Below are 18,475 nucleotides of genomic sequence, written 5' to 3' on the forward strand. Positions count from 1 at the left end.
ATTGCTGCTACCCGGGCACAGTATCAGAACACTTGCATAGCATAGGCATGGTATCATTCTAGATGGGGATACCCAAGGCAAAAATGATATTTCAAACTTTGGTTCTAGCAACAGAAGTAAGAAAGTAGCCATGTAATCCAATCATTATCAACTGGTGTACTACACAAGGAGCAACATAGAATCATAGAAGTTCATAAGAAGAGAGGAATAGGAATCTTAAGTAGTATAAGCTTCATTCAAGAAAAGTAAAGACTGAACTAAGTAGCAATCAATGTATAGTAAGGTATATAAATAAATTGTCCATGCATTATATGAATATTGGCCAAGCCAACAATTTTCAGTCAAAATATTAAGTGATTTCACATTAAAGAAATTAAAATTATTAATAAAAAATATTTGTATGGCATAATTAAATGGCTTGTGAAGGAGACATGAATACCGCATCATATATAGATCTCAATTTGGGTAGTTGTTTAGGTGAAATCACGGACAATGAGACAAAGCACTGCCAAAGAGTAATCAAGCATATCAGTAAAACAGGAAACAAAACTTACTACTAGTTCACTACCACGTATATGCAACAAAAAATTATATTGTATGATGCCTTTATTACCTGGCTAAATGATTTTGCAACGGTCTCAGCATCAGCAAGGAAACTCTCTTTTTGTACTTCAGTATTCTCCTTGTGTTCTAAACTTGAGATAGGAGGTCGATAGACAGGAGTAGGGAGAGGGTAGGGATTGCTGGCAGCAACAAGGACACAATGTTTTTGTACTTCGGGGCTTTGGTGATTGTCTGATGCATTTATAGAGACTAGAAGCATCTAATATTCCAGATGATGTATATGTATTAGAAAAAAAAAATACAAAACAATTCACTATGAAGAAAAAATATTAACATAAAGAAGAAAATAGTATTTGACATGCAAAACAAACAAATTCCATGAAAACATATGGGACAAGAGTTCCACATAAAAAAGCAATTTTTTCGAGTGTCGATAAGACACAATACTTATCAACATGATATGTATTAGTGGCATAAATGGGAATACCCATGTTGGTCAGTAGTGAGCTTCATTTTTTTAAGTAATTTGGTTGAACACTGTGTTTCGACTATGTCACTAGATTTTAAACTATGAAAACTCTAGCACACATTCTAATAGGAAGACAAAAATACAAGAGTGTGATTTGGATGACAATTTTAGCAAACTCTTGTAAGATAATTATTTGTCAGACTTAGAGCTTCACCTTGTTAGGCTTTAGACTGATTTCCTGCAAGTGATAATGACAAAAAATGGGAACTCGTATCAAAGTTTCATTGGTTAGTCCAAACTAAGATTCAAAATCTTGAATCATATTAGTGTTTCACTCTTTGACCGGAATGAGACTATTTCAGTATCATATCGATGTTCCAATATATTGTTGGATCAGGATGTCGGTATGGTAGAGGAGGGTGAATACCATAGCTCGAATTAGTTTTTCTACCAACAAAGTGATGCGCAACGAAAAAAAGAACACAACAAACAATCAAACCAGTGGAACCCCTGGGATTTACTTGGTTGACAACTCCAAGTTGCTGCGTCCAAAGTCTATACACACAGCTACTACTTTTCTCCTTTTCAATAAGGAGAAACCACTCAGCCAGCCAACAAAAAAAAAAAAATACAAGTAAATTTAAAAACAATGAAGGCTTTAAGAAATCAGAGTGCTGACATGTAGTCAAAACAAATTTTATTCTTCTCGCAGCCTCTCGAGTTCTATTTATAGCCTTGAGATCGAATTTGCTCATTGGCTGATCTCGCAATCATCAATCAACTAATCAGAATGTCGTCAATGAATTGCCCGGTTGATTTCTAAACTTTCTGTGCTCCTCCTATAGGCTCTAGTCGACTGCGTCAATCGACTCAAAAACTTTTTGTTGGGTTGTCACAAATCTGTCATCAGCAATCGACTGATCTTTATTCATCAATCACGCAAATTTAACACCCCAAACAACCTAGATGTGAGATATTCAGATTACCAATCGACTGGATCTTATCTATCAGTCAATTAATACATCCCTATTACACCAAATAGGCCTAACTCAGGGTATGGGACATCAATTGATTGAATCATATCAATAAGTTGATTATTCGGCTGACTTTAACCAATTGTAAGGTTGAGTCTGCCTAAGTTGCCTGTCTACACTTCGGCCTATGCATACAAATCACTTTGCTCATCTTAGTTGGAGTACCTTCAATTCTATCCTCAATTTGCATCTCTTGGATGCTTTGAGCCCATAGCTCCTTAGCCATCCTTCTCACCTTTGATTACGTAGATCCTCTGAACCACACGGATAAGAATCCTAACATATATGGTGTCAGTGGTGAATTGAAGGTGAAAGAAGAAAAGGGATGAAGAAAAAGATAAAGACAAGTATATAATTAGTTTAATGTTTGCTTTCCATCTAGAATGCTACAATTTTAGCATTATCTTTGTATCGAGAAACAACAAAATATTATCTCAATTTTAACATGCCAAGAGGTGTAAGTGTTGGCATGAAATGATAATCGTCAACAAGATTGACGCAAAGGAGGCCTTGTTTGGATATCGAATAGTACCTAGTTTCAATTATGAGATTTCAAATCATGTTCTAACAACTCCATTTTAAGAAAATGTGAAATTTTTAGTTAGCAATTAAAATATCAAATTATGTGCATGAGTAGAATTTACCATTACATTCGCCAACCGACACTGAAACACTTTTGTACCTGCACTCGACTGCCATGTAAGGCTACCACAAGAGGCCACACAGTCAGGCAAAGTCGTAATGAGGTCGCCACAGCCTCACGACTAAGCATGGTAGGTGCGATACTACCACGACCTGATCAAGGCCTTGCAACAAAGCGAAGGTGTCACAAGGCCTTGTGACAAAGCGAGGGTGTCGCAAGGCCATCGTGAGGTTGCAATGGCATCATGGCAACCAAGCCTAGCCATGACCTTAGTCACGATACGACGGCAAGCTATAGCCACCGATAGCGCCTTATGACTTTTTTCCCAATTTTTCACCCTTTTTCCTTTGACTCCCCTATTTTTCATTCCTTTTCTTTCTTTATGTTCCTTTGTAAGGAAAAGTATAACAATGTAGCAATATAAGGAAAAATATAATAATGCTAGGCCAAGATTGAAAAGAAAATTAAATATAATATAAATTCTAACTTATAAAATATCCTACTATGATTGAACTAAATTATTTTGGATATAAATTTGGTTCAATTTTAAACCAAAATAAATCTAAATTAAATTCAAATTAAACCTACTTCATCATAATTGTCATGTCTACTACTAGGTGGACTCCACCTAGTCCTAAATTGACTTTTACTCACCCTACTTCTTAAAATGTTAATTTTATTTAACTTAATTATTTAAGAAATAATTTTAAATGTAAAAATTTTAAATAAGATAAATTTGATATGTAAAAGACTTTTTATATATTCTAACTTTTTTATGTCAATAGAGATTGAGATAAAGTGTTAGCATGTGAGATGAAAACTAAAGCTCAACAAGATCGTGGCAAGCTTCTCCTTTGTGTTCCTTAGCTTTAGTAAGAATGTCAATAAACAACTAGAGTTCAACACCATAATTTATTTAAATATTTATTTTATTTAAATTTTAAAAATAAATTATTAATTCAAAAGTAAACATCTATAGCAATTAAATATTAATAAAAATATTTTCAATTAATATATTTTATATTTAAAAAAATATTGAAACTCTATCGACATGGCACCAGAGTTATTTAAGGCGTGAAGTGCCCAAAAGTGCATAAGTGCTATGGATCTGAGGCGCTAGGGGAAAGGTGAGGCGCACACCTTACCCAAGGCACTTTGGATATAAATTTATATAATTCAAACATATATAGGAAATTTATACCAACATATTTCATTAACAAAATTATAATCCATAAACTATTAAACAATAATATAAATATAAAATTCACTAACATTCAAAAATTGAAAATAGTTTATCTTCATAATCAAAATCAAAACTTCAAATTAAAGAAAAAACAAACTTCAAATATTGAAGAGTCATGCAAAGAGAAAAAAAAGTTTGCAAGGGAGGTTGATGTTCATTTTCTAAGGGAGAGGAAGAGTCAAATATAAATATGTAGTATGCATGCAACCTAATTAAAGTTTGATGTTCATTTTCTAGGGGAGAAGAAGAGTCATACTAGAAATGTGTCACATGCATGCAACCTAATTAATTAAAAAGGTAATCAAATGTGTCATATGCATGGCACGATATGGTTTTGTACATCGAAATCTCTACACGGCTTGAAATTTTAAATCTTGCTTTTAGTATAGTCTTGCTATAGGTTTTTAAAATGGTTATTTGTTAAAACATGCCTAATTGGTTGATACAATAAGGAAAATCTTGTAACACCAGTGTATAAATAAAAGTCGTCCGCCAAGCCTATATTGTTTACTATCCTAAATCTTGCCCTAGGGTTATCTTTGTCCACATGAATTCATGAGTGTGGAGATGGGGCAATGCACCTACTCAAGCAGCAACAATGTCCTCATAACAAAACAATGTCCTTCCGTCATATATTCTAGTTTGTCACCATCACCATGTACCCTATCCACCATTTTTCCTTGCTCCATGCCACCTGCACCAATGACCACACTAGGAACATCTAACTTACCTACACCCTTATGCCACCACACCATTGAGAACCATGACAATTTTGGTGCTCAAGTTGAATCCATGAATAAGAGAAGGGTAGATTAAAAAACCACATGGTGGAACCATTATACTTGATCATATGAGTTATGATAACACACTTTGTACTTGGTTATGGCAACGAACCAACAAGTACCAACACGAAAACTACAATAACTTAGAGCCCCCTCCAATCTACAGTCCACAACATTAAGTAACAACAATTATTGAATATTCTAGACATGATAGTTTTCCTTTGTTGATGTGTTCCTACCCATAATTATCCTTTTGCCTCCTTAGTATATTCACACTTCTTATTTCCTTTATCACATATAATTTATGCATAAATGGGGTTTTTCCAATAAAGCAATATTAAGAATCCAGTCTGCACTACTTGATTTTTTTAACCAAAATGAATTTACTTAATACATTACCAGTGGAAAACTATAATAACTTAGATTATATTCCTATCTACCGCCTACTCCATTAAGTATCAACAATTCTATGATATCATAGCAATAATAATTTTTCTTTGTTGATGCATAATTATTGTATAAATGAGTCCAAGGTTTAAAATCCTGATTGTGCCAAGGTTTCCATCCCAGACCGAAACGATACAATTTTGGTATCGAATCGTACTGTGATGATACGGTTTCAGTATTTTTTTTATTTATATATATATATATATATATATAGTAATTATTAGATAAATATGTTTATTGTATATAATTTAAAAATAAGTTGTACATTGATTTATATAAGTTCTCCATTATTGAACTTAATATTATTAAAAAGAATAATTAAATATAGTTTTTTTAAAGAAAATTAATTTATCAATAATTCAAATTAAAATTGATACATAATATATTACCTTATTAATACCAAAAGGAATAGTGAATCAGATGAAAACATTAGTTCTCGTAACATTCTGCTTAGGTCAACTCTACAGTTCTCCAATGCTCAAATTAAATAATCATAATTATATAAATTAATACAAAAATACTATTTTATATATAATAATTATATAAATTAACTATTTATTCATATAATTATTCATTAATTTAAATAATATATATTTAAAATAGTGAAAAAATATATTAAAACAGTAAAAATATAAAAATATAAAAAAAATTATCAGAATATAAATTTGATTTATTAGAATTTTTAAATAAAGTTTAAATCAGTAAAAACAACTTCAGAATATCAATTAATAAAATTAATATTTTTATAAAAAAATAAATATATTTTTTATATATTTTATTAGGATAATTTAATTAGACTTGATGAAAGTCTTCAAAATATCACTTAAGTTGGAAATTATTTGAATTAAATAAATCATAATTTTAATTTTGCTAAGTAACATCGCCCACAAACCCCACGACGGTTCCGGCGCCGCTGAAGGCATCCAACAGCACCGGAGGCGACTCCTCTGGGATGCCTTCAACCCACTTCTGGCGTGTGACGTGTGCTCATGACACACAGATGACGCACGCGAAATTGGGAGCATACTATGATGGTTTCACTCCCCCGTTAAAACAATAAAAACCGCTCATATCACCCAGCACGGAACGGTATTTCAATCATTGAATGGGTCTTTGCCGTAGTGAAATGATATTAAGAATCCAATTTTATTAGTTCGTGATACTGACAAGAAATGTGGAATGAAAGTCACTTACTTTTTTCATAGCAATAATTATTCTTTTACATTTATGGTGAGTCACACTTTTTATGTAATGCCCTAGTGAAATGATAATAAGAATCCAATTATATTAGTTCAAGTGCGGCTGTCAGCAAGGCCTCCTTTCCCTCTTTTGATACTGACAAGAAACATGGAATGAAATTGTCTCTTACTTTTTTCATAGCAATAATTATCCTTTTACCTTCCTAGTGCAAATAACATGTTATATAATTACCATATAAATGGGTCTTCGCCCTAGGAAAATAATATTAGGAATCCAATTTTGTTAGTTCAAAGGGGGATAAATGACAAGAAATGTAGAAAGAAATTCTCTTATTTTTTTCATTATATACAATAATGAGTATACATACACTATGCATTTATTATGTATAGAAACCAAGAAAAGAATAAAGTTAAAATATTTTATTTAGGATTCTAGTATTAAGGGATTTTCATAATTAATTTTCCTTTTCCAACAAAATTAGAAACTATCCAAAAGTAATTTTCTGCTTTCCAACACTCCCTCTAAGCTGGTGAATAGATATCCATTCCAACTTGGATATAATCGTTAAGAAGTCATGTTCATTAAATTCCTTTTTAAATACATTGCAAGTTGCTCCTTTGTAGGCATATAAAGAGTACAAATCAACTTGTTGTCTAACTTCTTTATAAAGTGTCTATGGATCTCGATGTATTTTGACCTATCATTTAGAACCAGATTATGAGCAATATTGATGGCTAACTTGTTGTTGCAATTTAGTCTCATAGGCTCCTCCCGCTTTATCTTGATATCTTCAAGGGTGACTTCAACCACAATAGGTCACTCGCACCTTGAGTCATAGCCATGAACTATACTTTTGCAATTGATCAAACTACCATATTTTGTTTCTTACTCCTCCACGTGACGTGACTGGATTACCACCTAAAATGTGTAGCCTAAGAATGTGTAATAACTTATTATAGAACGTCTATCAACTGGATATCCTGCATAGTCTACGTCAGTGTAAATTTTAAGAATTAGCCCCAACTTTTTCTCACCTTTCATGTATAAAATTTCTTTCAGGTAGGTGGTGGAGTATCAGATTTGCAACTTGTAGATGATCTTCTTTTGGCTTGTGCATGAACTAACTTACCACACTCATGACATAGGCAATGTCTAATCGAATGTGCCAAATATATTAGCTTCTCGACCAATGTTTGGAACCTTTCCTTGTTTGGAACTTCCACATCTACTACCTTATCATCATTCATCTATCAAAGTTTGTAATTGGGATCAATGGGAATTGGAGCATGTTTACACGCTAATTTACCAATTTCCTTCAAGAAGTCACATACTTCTGTTGGAAAATAAAGATACCTCGCCAAGACCGAACTACTTCGATCCTAAGGAAGCATTTCAAGCTCCCCAAGCCTTTGATCTCAAATTCCTTTGTCAAGCAGTTTTCCAAGTCCCCGTTTTCTTTCTCATCATTCCTAATAATAATTATGTCATCTAAATACACCAAACGAGTAGTAACTCCCTATAAAATCAAGTGTTTGGTAAATAATGTATGATCACTTTGACTCTATTTAAACTTTGGTATTGAGCATCACTATTGTAAACCTACCGAACCAAGCCCTTAGAGACTGCAAGAATCCCTATAACACCTTCAGTTTGCAAACGTTGCTCCCCCTTTGATCACTCCTCCAATTGTGATAAAATTTCCATATATATCTCTTCCTCTAAGTGAATGTGAATGAAGGCATTCTTCACATCAAACTATCATAAATCCTATTGAAATTTACAACCAAGGACAATAGAACTCTCACTATATTATCTTAGCCGCCTTTGCAAATATCTCTTGATAGTCCACTCCAAAGGATTGTGTGTAACCCCAAGCAACCAACCTCGCCTAGTATCTCTCTAAAGGCACACGTCTCATCTATATTTCACGGCAAATACACATTTGCATCCCTGCTACTCTTTTATTTTGTGGTAGCTCCATGATTTAACACATTCTACTTTCCTCAAGTGCCTCCATCTCTACTCTCATATCTTCACTTCTCATCGGATAAAACCCTCAAATAAGGTATTAGGAATTGTGATAACATTTAAATTTGCTAAGAAAATTCAGTTTGAGATTAAAAAAAAAATCTAATTTGGCCAATGAATATCTTGGATGTTTACTGCACTCTCTTGTCCATTTTCTTAAAGCAAGATGAAGGAAATTAGGTTTGTGCATACCTCACGTTCAGAAGTAGAAGTTAAGTTTTGGACTTGCGAGAGATGAGGTTCTTATGGGGACAATTCGGGCTGCAGGGATGGCTCCTTTGAAGATGATCCGGAGTGAGATGAAGATGAGTAAGATTGTGAGATGGGTAGGGCAAGGATGAATAGATCTTCTACCTTAGCTTCATCAATAAAGTCACACTCCTCTTGAAGATAAGTCTAAGAGAAAAATGATGGGCCCTCCTCAAAAGTGACACCAACAGAGATATATAATTTTTGTATAGATGAGTGACTTATAGCCTTTTGTGTTAGTGAATAGCCAACAAACACACACTTGATTGCTCATGGATCTAATTTACCTCTATTGAAGTTAGACACATGAACAAAAGTAAGACAAACAATGACTCAAGGAGAAAGGTTATTTGAGGTTTGAATATTATAATAAAACTGAAAGAGGAGTTGCATAAGAGTTTGATTGCCTAAGACTTTAGAACATAGTCAATTTATATGTGGATTAGGACTACTTCCCCAATATGATTTCAGAATTCGACTTTGGAAGAGCAAAGAACGAATGTGGAAAGTGACCATTTTTTCTCTTAGCAACCGCATTATGTTGAGGAGTATTTATCCCTTCTTGTAGAAAATATAGTGAAAGAAATTGGTTAAAATAATCTTAACATTGTGAGAATAGAATTTTTTCCTTTGACACCAAATTGGTTATGAATTATAGTGGTCGCATATGATTTATATCTAAGAAGAAAAATCCATGAGACTGTAATCATCCATAAAAGAAACAAACCACCGAGCTCTTTTACATTAGGAATTCTAGAGGGGACTCATATATCTGATGGGTCACTTGGGGAGCTAGAGGGAGATGAATAGCTCGTCACGCTCGTTCGCTTGCTTCGTAGATAATGATATTGCAACAGAAAAACCTCACAGCAAGCTCACAATGCTAACACCAGGATTTACTTAGTATCCACCTCAAGAAGAGGTGACTAATCCGAGGATCCACACACACGAGCACTCTCCACTATGAAAAACACTCCTTCTCGTAACTATCGGAGGAGGAGAAACTTCGTACAAAACTCACACAAGCATACAACTCGAAACAAGAAGTAAAAGTAAACAATACAATGAATAACCTCTCTTGTTCAATCTTGTGTAGCTTGTAAATGCCTCTTGACTCTGGGAAGTACAGCAACACTTGTACCCAAGATGCTCCAAAAACTGGCGGAAAACTCGTGAGCTCGGTGGAGAAGAATCGAGAGAGATCTTCGTGTAAGCGCTACCTCATTTGAACTCGCTGTCGCCCTTATATTCCGCAATTTAGGGCTCCCAATCGATTGGGTCTCCTCCCAATTGATTGTCACGGCAAATCCCAACAATCCTAACCATCCAAAACCTACATCCTGCACAACGGTCATATCCCAATCGATTGATCAATCGATTAAAGAGGCTTGAATCGATTGACCGATCGATTCAGAGCGCCTCTGTGCTCTCGTTGGAAAAAGCCTAAATCGATTCAGCTTTTCTCACATCCTTGTGAGAAATTCAGCCCCAATCAATCGGATTTCTGTGCTCGCGAGGTCTCCCCAATCAACCGGCTGATTGATTGGGCTGCCTTCACTCGCAGCACACTTCGATTGGGCTCTGGTTGAATCTGATCACTTGATCAAATTGATCAACCCTAACTTGCCTAACTCAAGTCTAGGATTCTCAAACCCAACATCCAGTCAACCTTGACCTGTTGAGTCTTCTCATTGCCTAGCATCCTGTCAACCTTGACCTGCTGGAACTTCTTCATCAAGTGTCTGATCAATCCCTTGACCAACTTGGACTTTTCTCCTTGTGCCCACTATCCGGTCAATCCTTTGACCTACTTGAACTTTCAATCACCAGATGTCCACTCATCCTTGACCCACCTGGATTTCCATGGTCTGACTTCACTCACTAAAATTTTTTATTCTGCCTAGATTCACTCACTAGGTCTTTCACCTGGCTTCACTCACCAAGACTTTCATCTGCCTAGCTAAACTCACTAGGTCTTTCACCTGGCTTCACTCACCAAGACTTTCATCTGCCTAGCTAAACTCACTAAGTCTTTCACCTAGCTTCACTCACAGGATTTTTCATTCTGCCTATCTTCACTCACCAAAACTTTCACCTGGCTTCACTCATCAAGACTTTCATCTGCCTAACTTCACTCACTAGAGCTTTCACCTGCCTTCACTCACCAAGATTTTTCATTCTGACTAGCTTTACTCACTAGGTCTTTCACCTGACTTCACTCATCAGGATTTCCATCTGCTTAGCTTCACTCACTAGGTCTTTCACCTAGCTTCACTCACCAGGACTTTCACACCAAGTGTCCGGTCAATACTGACCCACCTAGATTTTCATCTTCTGCCAACCTTCCCGTTGGGCTTACCAATCAAGTATCCAGTCAACCTTGACCTACTTACCAATCTCCACAAACGGACAATTGTCACTGCAATCTCCATATATTGTCAAACATCAAATCCCAAATATCAAGACTTAAACTTGAGTCAACTCAAGTTTAGTCAACCTGATCAACCTTGATTCCCAAGGGATATTACACCAATAATATCAATGTGAATCAAATAAAAAGGCAAAGAAAAATGTTAACACTCTTGATGGGCCTTAACACTCTTAATCAAGAAAGAGAGCATTCTTTTTAAAATAATACATGATGATTAAAATGAAAATGTTGACACCAAATGAGGTAATTATATGAAATAGAAAAATTAGACTTTGAGAAAGCATGCTTGACAATAAGTGAGTGTGTGCCTAAGATATTAAGATAGTAGAGACCACCCTTTTCCTTAACAAGTCAAATCTTCTTCCCCGAAATCTAATCCTAAAATACATAGCCAGTGAGAGCAATAAAAAGACATTATAGTTAATATCAAGGGTTGGTTTGTAAATAGACAAAAGATTAGTGGATAATTTTGAAACATCAACTTCATCTTTTAATAGCAAGAATGAACTCAACAAAATGTGAGTAGCACCAGCCACCATGGCAACAAAACCAACAATAATTTTCCTTGCTAGGTCAAGGTGAATATATTGTAAAATGGATTGGGAAAGGAGTTTCTGTAAGGAACTATAGCGCTAACCACGCCGAAAAGCGCAGCGAAAAAATAAGTTCCTATCCAGAAGATCCATGCAAAGGAAACCATATACTAAGTTTTGTTAAAAGATATATACCTTTGCTACGTGTCATTCGCAATCCCGACAGTAACATTTCTTTAGGATGTAGATCTCAGCACGATCAACACGTCCGTGCTTCTACGGTATCCACACGAACACGTTCTCCGTCCGTCTCACGAACTCATGAAATGGAGAAAGAAACAACCAAAAGTTGTGCTAGCAACCTCTTGTGGAAGTTTCGACCAAGAGTGGAAGAAGGAAGAAGAGCAAAAACCAAGAAGATCTCATCACCCAAAAGGTCACGTCATCTATATAAGGTGACTTCACAAAAGGGTTACTTTATCAAATAGGTTACTTCACCAAAAGGTTACTTTACCAAAAAGGTTACTTCACCTAAAGGTTATTTTTACAAATGATTTTTGTATTCATCAATACAAAAAATATCTTTGTTTCTTGATCTTCCTTTGATTAATGATAATATATTAAACTCTATTAATATTCATTAATCTTAATGGGTTGGATTTAGAATATTGGATTAACCATTAACCCAATAAACCAATGAGTCTAACCCATTACTCAATAAGTCTAATCCGAATTCATTCGAGTCTAACTCAATGTGTATAATTCGGATTAAACTTAACCTCATAATCTATCTCCAAATCAACATGTTCTTTGTGTGTGACCCAATAGGCTCTCGTAACATTGGTAATGTATCTAAAATTATTTTAGATACATAAGCAATGAGTAGCATCTAGCAATGCATCATTGCTACCCAAATGACGAGAATGTCGAGATCCGACCTAACCTTTCCGTGTCTATTATCTTGTATGACTCAATCCTTGCCCCAGGGCGTAGCACAGACGGTGGGCGCATGGTATCTCTGGCGTAATGGCCAGGGGTCGATTCTCAGGAACTGACGACGACCTGGGGTTTACCCCGTCATGCGCCTATGGCCTGTGTACCTGCATGAACCTCCCTCCATATCCGTGGGGTCGGCACTAGGGGGGCCGCTAAGGTAGCGGATCTACCTTTGTATGACTCAATCCTTCTATCCGTGATATCTAGATTGATTAATGAGACATAGAACGTGTCATCCTTTTATCAATCTTTGTGTTTCTTGATCTCTAAGTAGACACACTCAATCATATAAGCTCAATATCTCATATTGACTCATTTGAGCATGGCCATGATTTCTTGTGTCCTATTAATCAAGGGGCTCACATATATCACTTCCGTTATATGGAAGGGATAGATCTCATCTACATCACTCGCATCCCTCCGCATAACTTATTGCATACCAGTGATCGACTTTATAGTCTACCTTGTTACAGGTGACGTTTGCCGATACAAGTACACAACTCCTTATATAAGGCACCGTAATGACTTCAGGTCTAAGGACTATTCATACCAATAGTCACATGAGAATGTTTATAACACTCATATAACGATCCATGAAACATTCTCATGGCGAGTCATTTAGTATATATTCTCTAATCTATACTCATGTGTCAACCTGATATCTCATATCCATGACTTGTGAGATCAAATCATCCGTTGACCTACATGCTAGTCTCAACGCATTAATATTGTCCTTGCATATTAATACTTGACTAGGAATAGTTAAGAGTATTGTTCTATGTATATCTAAAATATCTCACTATCAATTCAACCAATTGATATGTTATAGATTAGAACCTCCTACTGTAGGATATTATTATACTTATTCATTCGGCACTGAATTGAAATAAATATAATAACCAACTTTGTCTTTTATTAACAATGAAATATGATACAAAAGAAGCCCTTTACAATCATCTCATAATTGGTACTAGGGTTAATACTAACAATTTCCCACTAGCACTAGTGTCAATCACTGAAATATCTAATACCCAGTGACCTAGTATGACCATCGTGCTTCCTCTGTGCCAAAGCATTGGTCAAGAGATCCACAATGTTAGCATCGGTCGGTACTCTGCATATCCTCACATCTCCTCTATCGATAATCTCTCGAATGAGATAGAATCGCCGTAGTATATGTTTGGATCTCTGATGAGAGCGAGGTTCCTTAACCTGTGCAATAGCTCCATTGTTATCACAATAGAGGACTATTGGGTTCGATATACTAGGAACAATGCCAAGCACAGCAATAAACTTCCTAATCCAAACTGCCTCTTTTACAGCAACTGAAGCAACAATATACTCGGCCTCTGTTGTAGAATCAACGACTGTGTCCTGCTTTGAACTCTTCCAGCTCACAGCACCACCATTTAAGCAAAATACATACCCTGACTGTGATCTGTAATCATCCTTATCTGTTTGGAAGCTAGCATCGGTGTAACCCATTACAAGAAGCTCTTCATTGCCTCCAAAGATCAAGAAATAATCTTAAGTTCTTCTCAAGTACTTAAGAATATTCTTGACTGCTGTCCAGTGACCTTCACCTGGATCTGACTGGTATCTGTTCGTCATGCTTAATGCATACGAGACATCTGGGCGAGTACAAAGTATGGCATACATGATAGACCCAATAGCATATGCATAAGGAATCTGATTCATACGGTCTCTTTCTTCCTTAAAAGAAAGACATTGAGTCTTCGAAAGACTCACACCATGTAACATCGACAGAAATCCCTTTTTGAAATTCTGCATGGCAAAACGTTTAATCAAATTATCAATATATGTACTCTGACTTAGACCAAGTAATTTCTTAGATTTATCTCTATAGATCTTGATGCCTAAAATGTAGGCTGCTTTATTTAAGTCCTTCATTGAGAAATAATTCCCAAGCCAAGTCTTCACTGATTGAAGAGTATGGATATCATTTCCAATGAGAAGTATATCATCTACATACAATATGAGAAAGATGACTGTGCTCCCACTAATCTTTTTGTAGACACAAGGTTCATCTTCATTCTTGATGAAACCAAACGCTTTGATTGAATCATCGAATCGAAGATTTCAGCTTCTAGAAGTTTGCTTCAATCAATAAATGGATCGTTGCAACTTACACACCTTTCCAGCATGCTTAGAATCTATAAAACACTCAAGTTGTGTCACGTACACATACTCAAGTAGATTTCCGTTAAGAAATGCAGTTTTGACATCCATATGCCAGATCTGGTAATCATAGTAAGTTGCAATAGCAAGCATGATCCGAATAGACTTGAGCATCGCAACTGGTGAAAAGGTTTCATCATAGTCTATACCATGAATCTGTTTGAATCCTTTAGCTACCAATCGCCCTTTATAGGTATGCAGATGATCATCCATGTCAGTCTTCCTTTTAAAGACCCACTTACACCCAATGGGTTTGATCCCTTCAGATGGATCAACCAAAGTCCTTACTTGGTTAGTGTACATGGATTTCATGGTTTCTAGTCATTTCTCAGAATCTGAGCCCTGTACAGCTTCTTAATAAGATGTAGGCTCATTAAGACCAACAAGCACTACATCACCGTGGTCAGATAAGAGAAAATAATATCTCTCAAGTTGACGGCGGGTCCTATCAGATCTACGTAAAGCTTGTGCTATTTGAACAAGTTATTGCTCCATAATTTCTTGTGGTGTAACAAAATTATGATCCACAATATCTTGTGGTACCTGTTCCGTTTCCATTAAGCCTTCGGTGCTAGTTTGTGTATCTTGAATTTCTTCAAGAAATAATTTCCTTTTCTAGAAAGACACTAGTTCTGGCAATAAACACTTTGCCTTGTGTGGGATTATAGAAGTAATATTCATTTGTTTCCTTAGGATATCCTATAAAGTAGCACTTGTCTGATTTAGGTCCTAGTTTATCTGAGACTTGTCGTCGAACGTAAGCCTCATATTCCCAAATCTTCATGAAAGATATCTTGGGACTCTTCCCAGTCCATATTATATATGGTGTCTTTATGACAGCCTTAGTTGGAACGTGGTTAAGTGTGAAAGTGGTCGTCTCTAGAGCATGTCCCCAGAAGAAAGTAGGAAGTTCTGTTTGACTCATCATCGATCGTATCATATCCAATAAAGTACGATTTCTCCTTTCTAATACATCATTTCATTGTAGTGTGTCAGGTGGAGTAAGTTGAGATATAATCTCACATTCAACGAGATGGTCATAAAATTCTTGGCTAAGGTATTCCCCACCTCGATATGATCGAAGCATCTTAATATGCTTACCAAGTTGGTTTTGTACTTCATTCTTGAATTCTTTGAACTTTTTAAAAGATTATGACTTGTGTCTCATCAGATACACGTAGTCATTTCTACTAATATCATCAGTGAAAGTAATAAAGTAATGATAATCTCCTCTAGCTGTTATTTTGAAAGGGTCGCATACATCAGTATGTATGAGTCCTAACAAGTCATTAGCTCTTTCGCTATGTCCACTAAATGGTGTTTTTGTCATCTTGCCTTGAAGACAAGATTCGCATACCTCATATGATTCAAAATCAAATGAGTCCAAAAGTTCATCCTTATGGAGTTGGGATATGCGACTCTCATTTATGTGTCCTAAGCGACAATGCCAGAGATATGTTTGGTTCAAATCATTAGACTTGAACTGTTTGGTATTTATGTTATAGATTGGATGGTCAAAGTCTAGAACATAGAGTTCATTCACGAGATGTGCACTACAATAGAATATTTCATTGAAATAAACGGAATAACATTTGGCCTTTATTACAAATGAGAATCCTTTCTTGTTCAAACAAGAAACAGAGATGATGTTCTTAGTTAAGGCAGGCACATAACAACATTCTTCAAGTTCTAAAACAAGCAAAGTGGGTAAAGATAAGGAATATATTCCTACAACTATAGCAGCAACTCTTGCACCATTGCCTACTCGTAGGTCTACTTCGCCCTTAGTCGAAGATCTACTATTTCTCAGCCCCTGTACATTAGTACAAATGTGAGATGCACACACGGTATCTAATACCCATGAAGAAGAAATAGATAGATTGACTTCTAGAACATTTATACCTGAGGCAGAAGTCTCGCTTCTCTTCCTTTTCAGTTCCTCTAGGTACACCTTGCAGTTCCCCTTCCAGTGTCTGATCTCACCGCAGTAGAAGCAGGTTCCTTCCTTAGCAACCCCACCTTTGAGTTTCAATGCATGAATCTTGCCCTTGCCTTTGGCTTGGGTCTTCCCCTTACCTTTAGGCTTCCACTTGCCTTTGCCCTTTGGCACCATCAAAATAGTACTAGGTTTTGCCTTCTTAAGGTTGAGTTCAGCAATTCTCAACATGCTCAACATCTCAGACAGTGGCTTGTCAATTTCATTCATGTTATAATTCATGACAAATTGACTGTAGCTTTCAGGCAATGATTGCAAAATAAGGTCAGTGGTTAATTCTTGACCTAGTGGAAATCTCAATCGTTATAGGTTCTCCACATACCCGATCATTTTAAGCACGTAAGACCTTACGGGACTTCCTTCTTGCATTCTGCATTGAAATAGAGCCTTGGAGATCTCAAATCTCTCATGTCTTGCTTGTCCTTAATATAGTTGTCTAAGATGTTCAACCATATCATAAGCATCCATGTTCTCATGTTGCTTCTGAAGCTCAGAGTTCATGGTGGCGAGCATAAGGCATGATACATCTAATGCATCATCTTGATGCTTCTTATAAGCATCCTTATCAGCTCTAGTGGCAGTCGTGGGGGTACTTAAGGAATGGGCTGCTCTAGGACGTACAGTTTTCTTTCTTGCTTGAGAACTATTCTCAATTTCTGTATCAATCCATGAAGTTAGCTTCATTGAGCTTGTCCTTATCAAGAACAGATCGTAAAGAGAGAGTATTCGACGTATTTAACGACATGGTGATATACAACAATAAAATGCAGAAATAGATATCATATTTTGGTCATTTAATTAGGTCTTTAATTAAATGATTCTCCCATTGAATTTGTAAAGTTTTGGTAGGAGCAAGTCATGTATGTAGTGTTACCCACACTACTAGCTCCAAGTCCAATCGCGTTGACATTTATGTGAGACAAGATCCATATTATACCTCATCTTGAGTTAGATTTTGCTAATCGCCCAAGACTTAGTATAACATAGATAGGCAACGTTTACCAATTACATCATATGTAACTCTTGTATCATTGGGTGAACAAGACTATTTGTTCATTTGTCATCTTATGAAATCCACATTATAACTCATCTTGAGTTAACTTTGACTAATCGCTCAAGACTAGTATAATTTGAATTTCATTATATGGGATATGCCTCTAAATTCTCAACTTAATTAAGTCATACCCAAAGTTTAATAGTCGGACATCACAATTGTCCTATCGCATTCTAGCAAGATAAATCGAGTCACTTTGCTTTGGCAAAACGTGACTACAATTGATTGAGCGAGAAGTGAGTATCAAAATTTGGTAAGCATATATAAAAGAGACCTAATCATGATTAAACTACACATACATCGCATAGCATATCATGGCATACATCTCATATACGCATTAAATAAACGTGACATGGTTATGACCCCATTTTCTATGATCCTCTCAAGCCAATGAGAGGATCGTAAGGTCAACCTAAGTCAAAGCATCTTCTTCAAGTGCTTCCTCGGTCGTCATGCGTTGTTGTCCTCCTCCCTTTGTCACCGTCATCCAATAGACTTGTTTTTCTCTAATTTGTACATTACAAAATCTAAAGAAACCTCGAGTTACATTCGAGGGAAATCTAAATTTACAAAAAGAAAGAAAAGGGAGAGGCACGACACGCAGACA

At 35.9% G+C, this 18,475-nt stretch overlaps 1 protein-coding gene across 2 annotated transcripts in view; it reads right to left on the reverse strand.

The window, feature by feature from the left end:
* Window positions 1–320: 320 nt before the first annotated feature.
* LOC122045560 (mediator of RNA polymerase II transcription subunit 25-like) overlaps window positions 321–18,475 on the reverse strand; it is a 29,094-nt gene continuing 10,939 nt past the window's right edge. The window contains exons 5-6 of one of the 2 annotated variants that reach the window (XM_042605831.1): window positions 614–823; window positions 321–505 (exon numbers count right to left, since the gene is read on the reverse strand). In XM_042605831.1, coding sequence (XP_042461765.1) covers window positions 410–505; window positions 614–823 — 306 coding nt within the window. In that variant the 3' untranslated portion in view covers window positions 321–409. The remainder of the gene's footprint in view (window positions 506–613; window positions 824–18,475) is intronic. The other variant, XM_042605830.1, reaches the window with a different exon arrangement.

Source organism: Zingiber officinale, chromosome 2B (genome assembly GCF_018446385.1).
Source record: "Zingiber officinale cultivar Zhangliang chromosome 2B, Zo_v1.1, whole genome shotgun sequence".
Classification (NCBI taxonomy): Eukaryota; Viridiplantae; Streptophyta; class Magnoliopsida; order Zingiberales; family Zingiberaceae; genus Zingiber; species Zingiber officinale.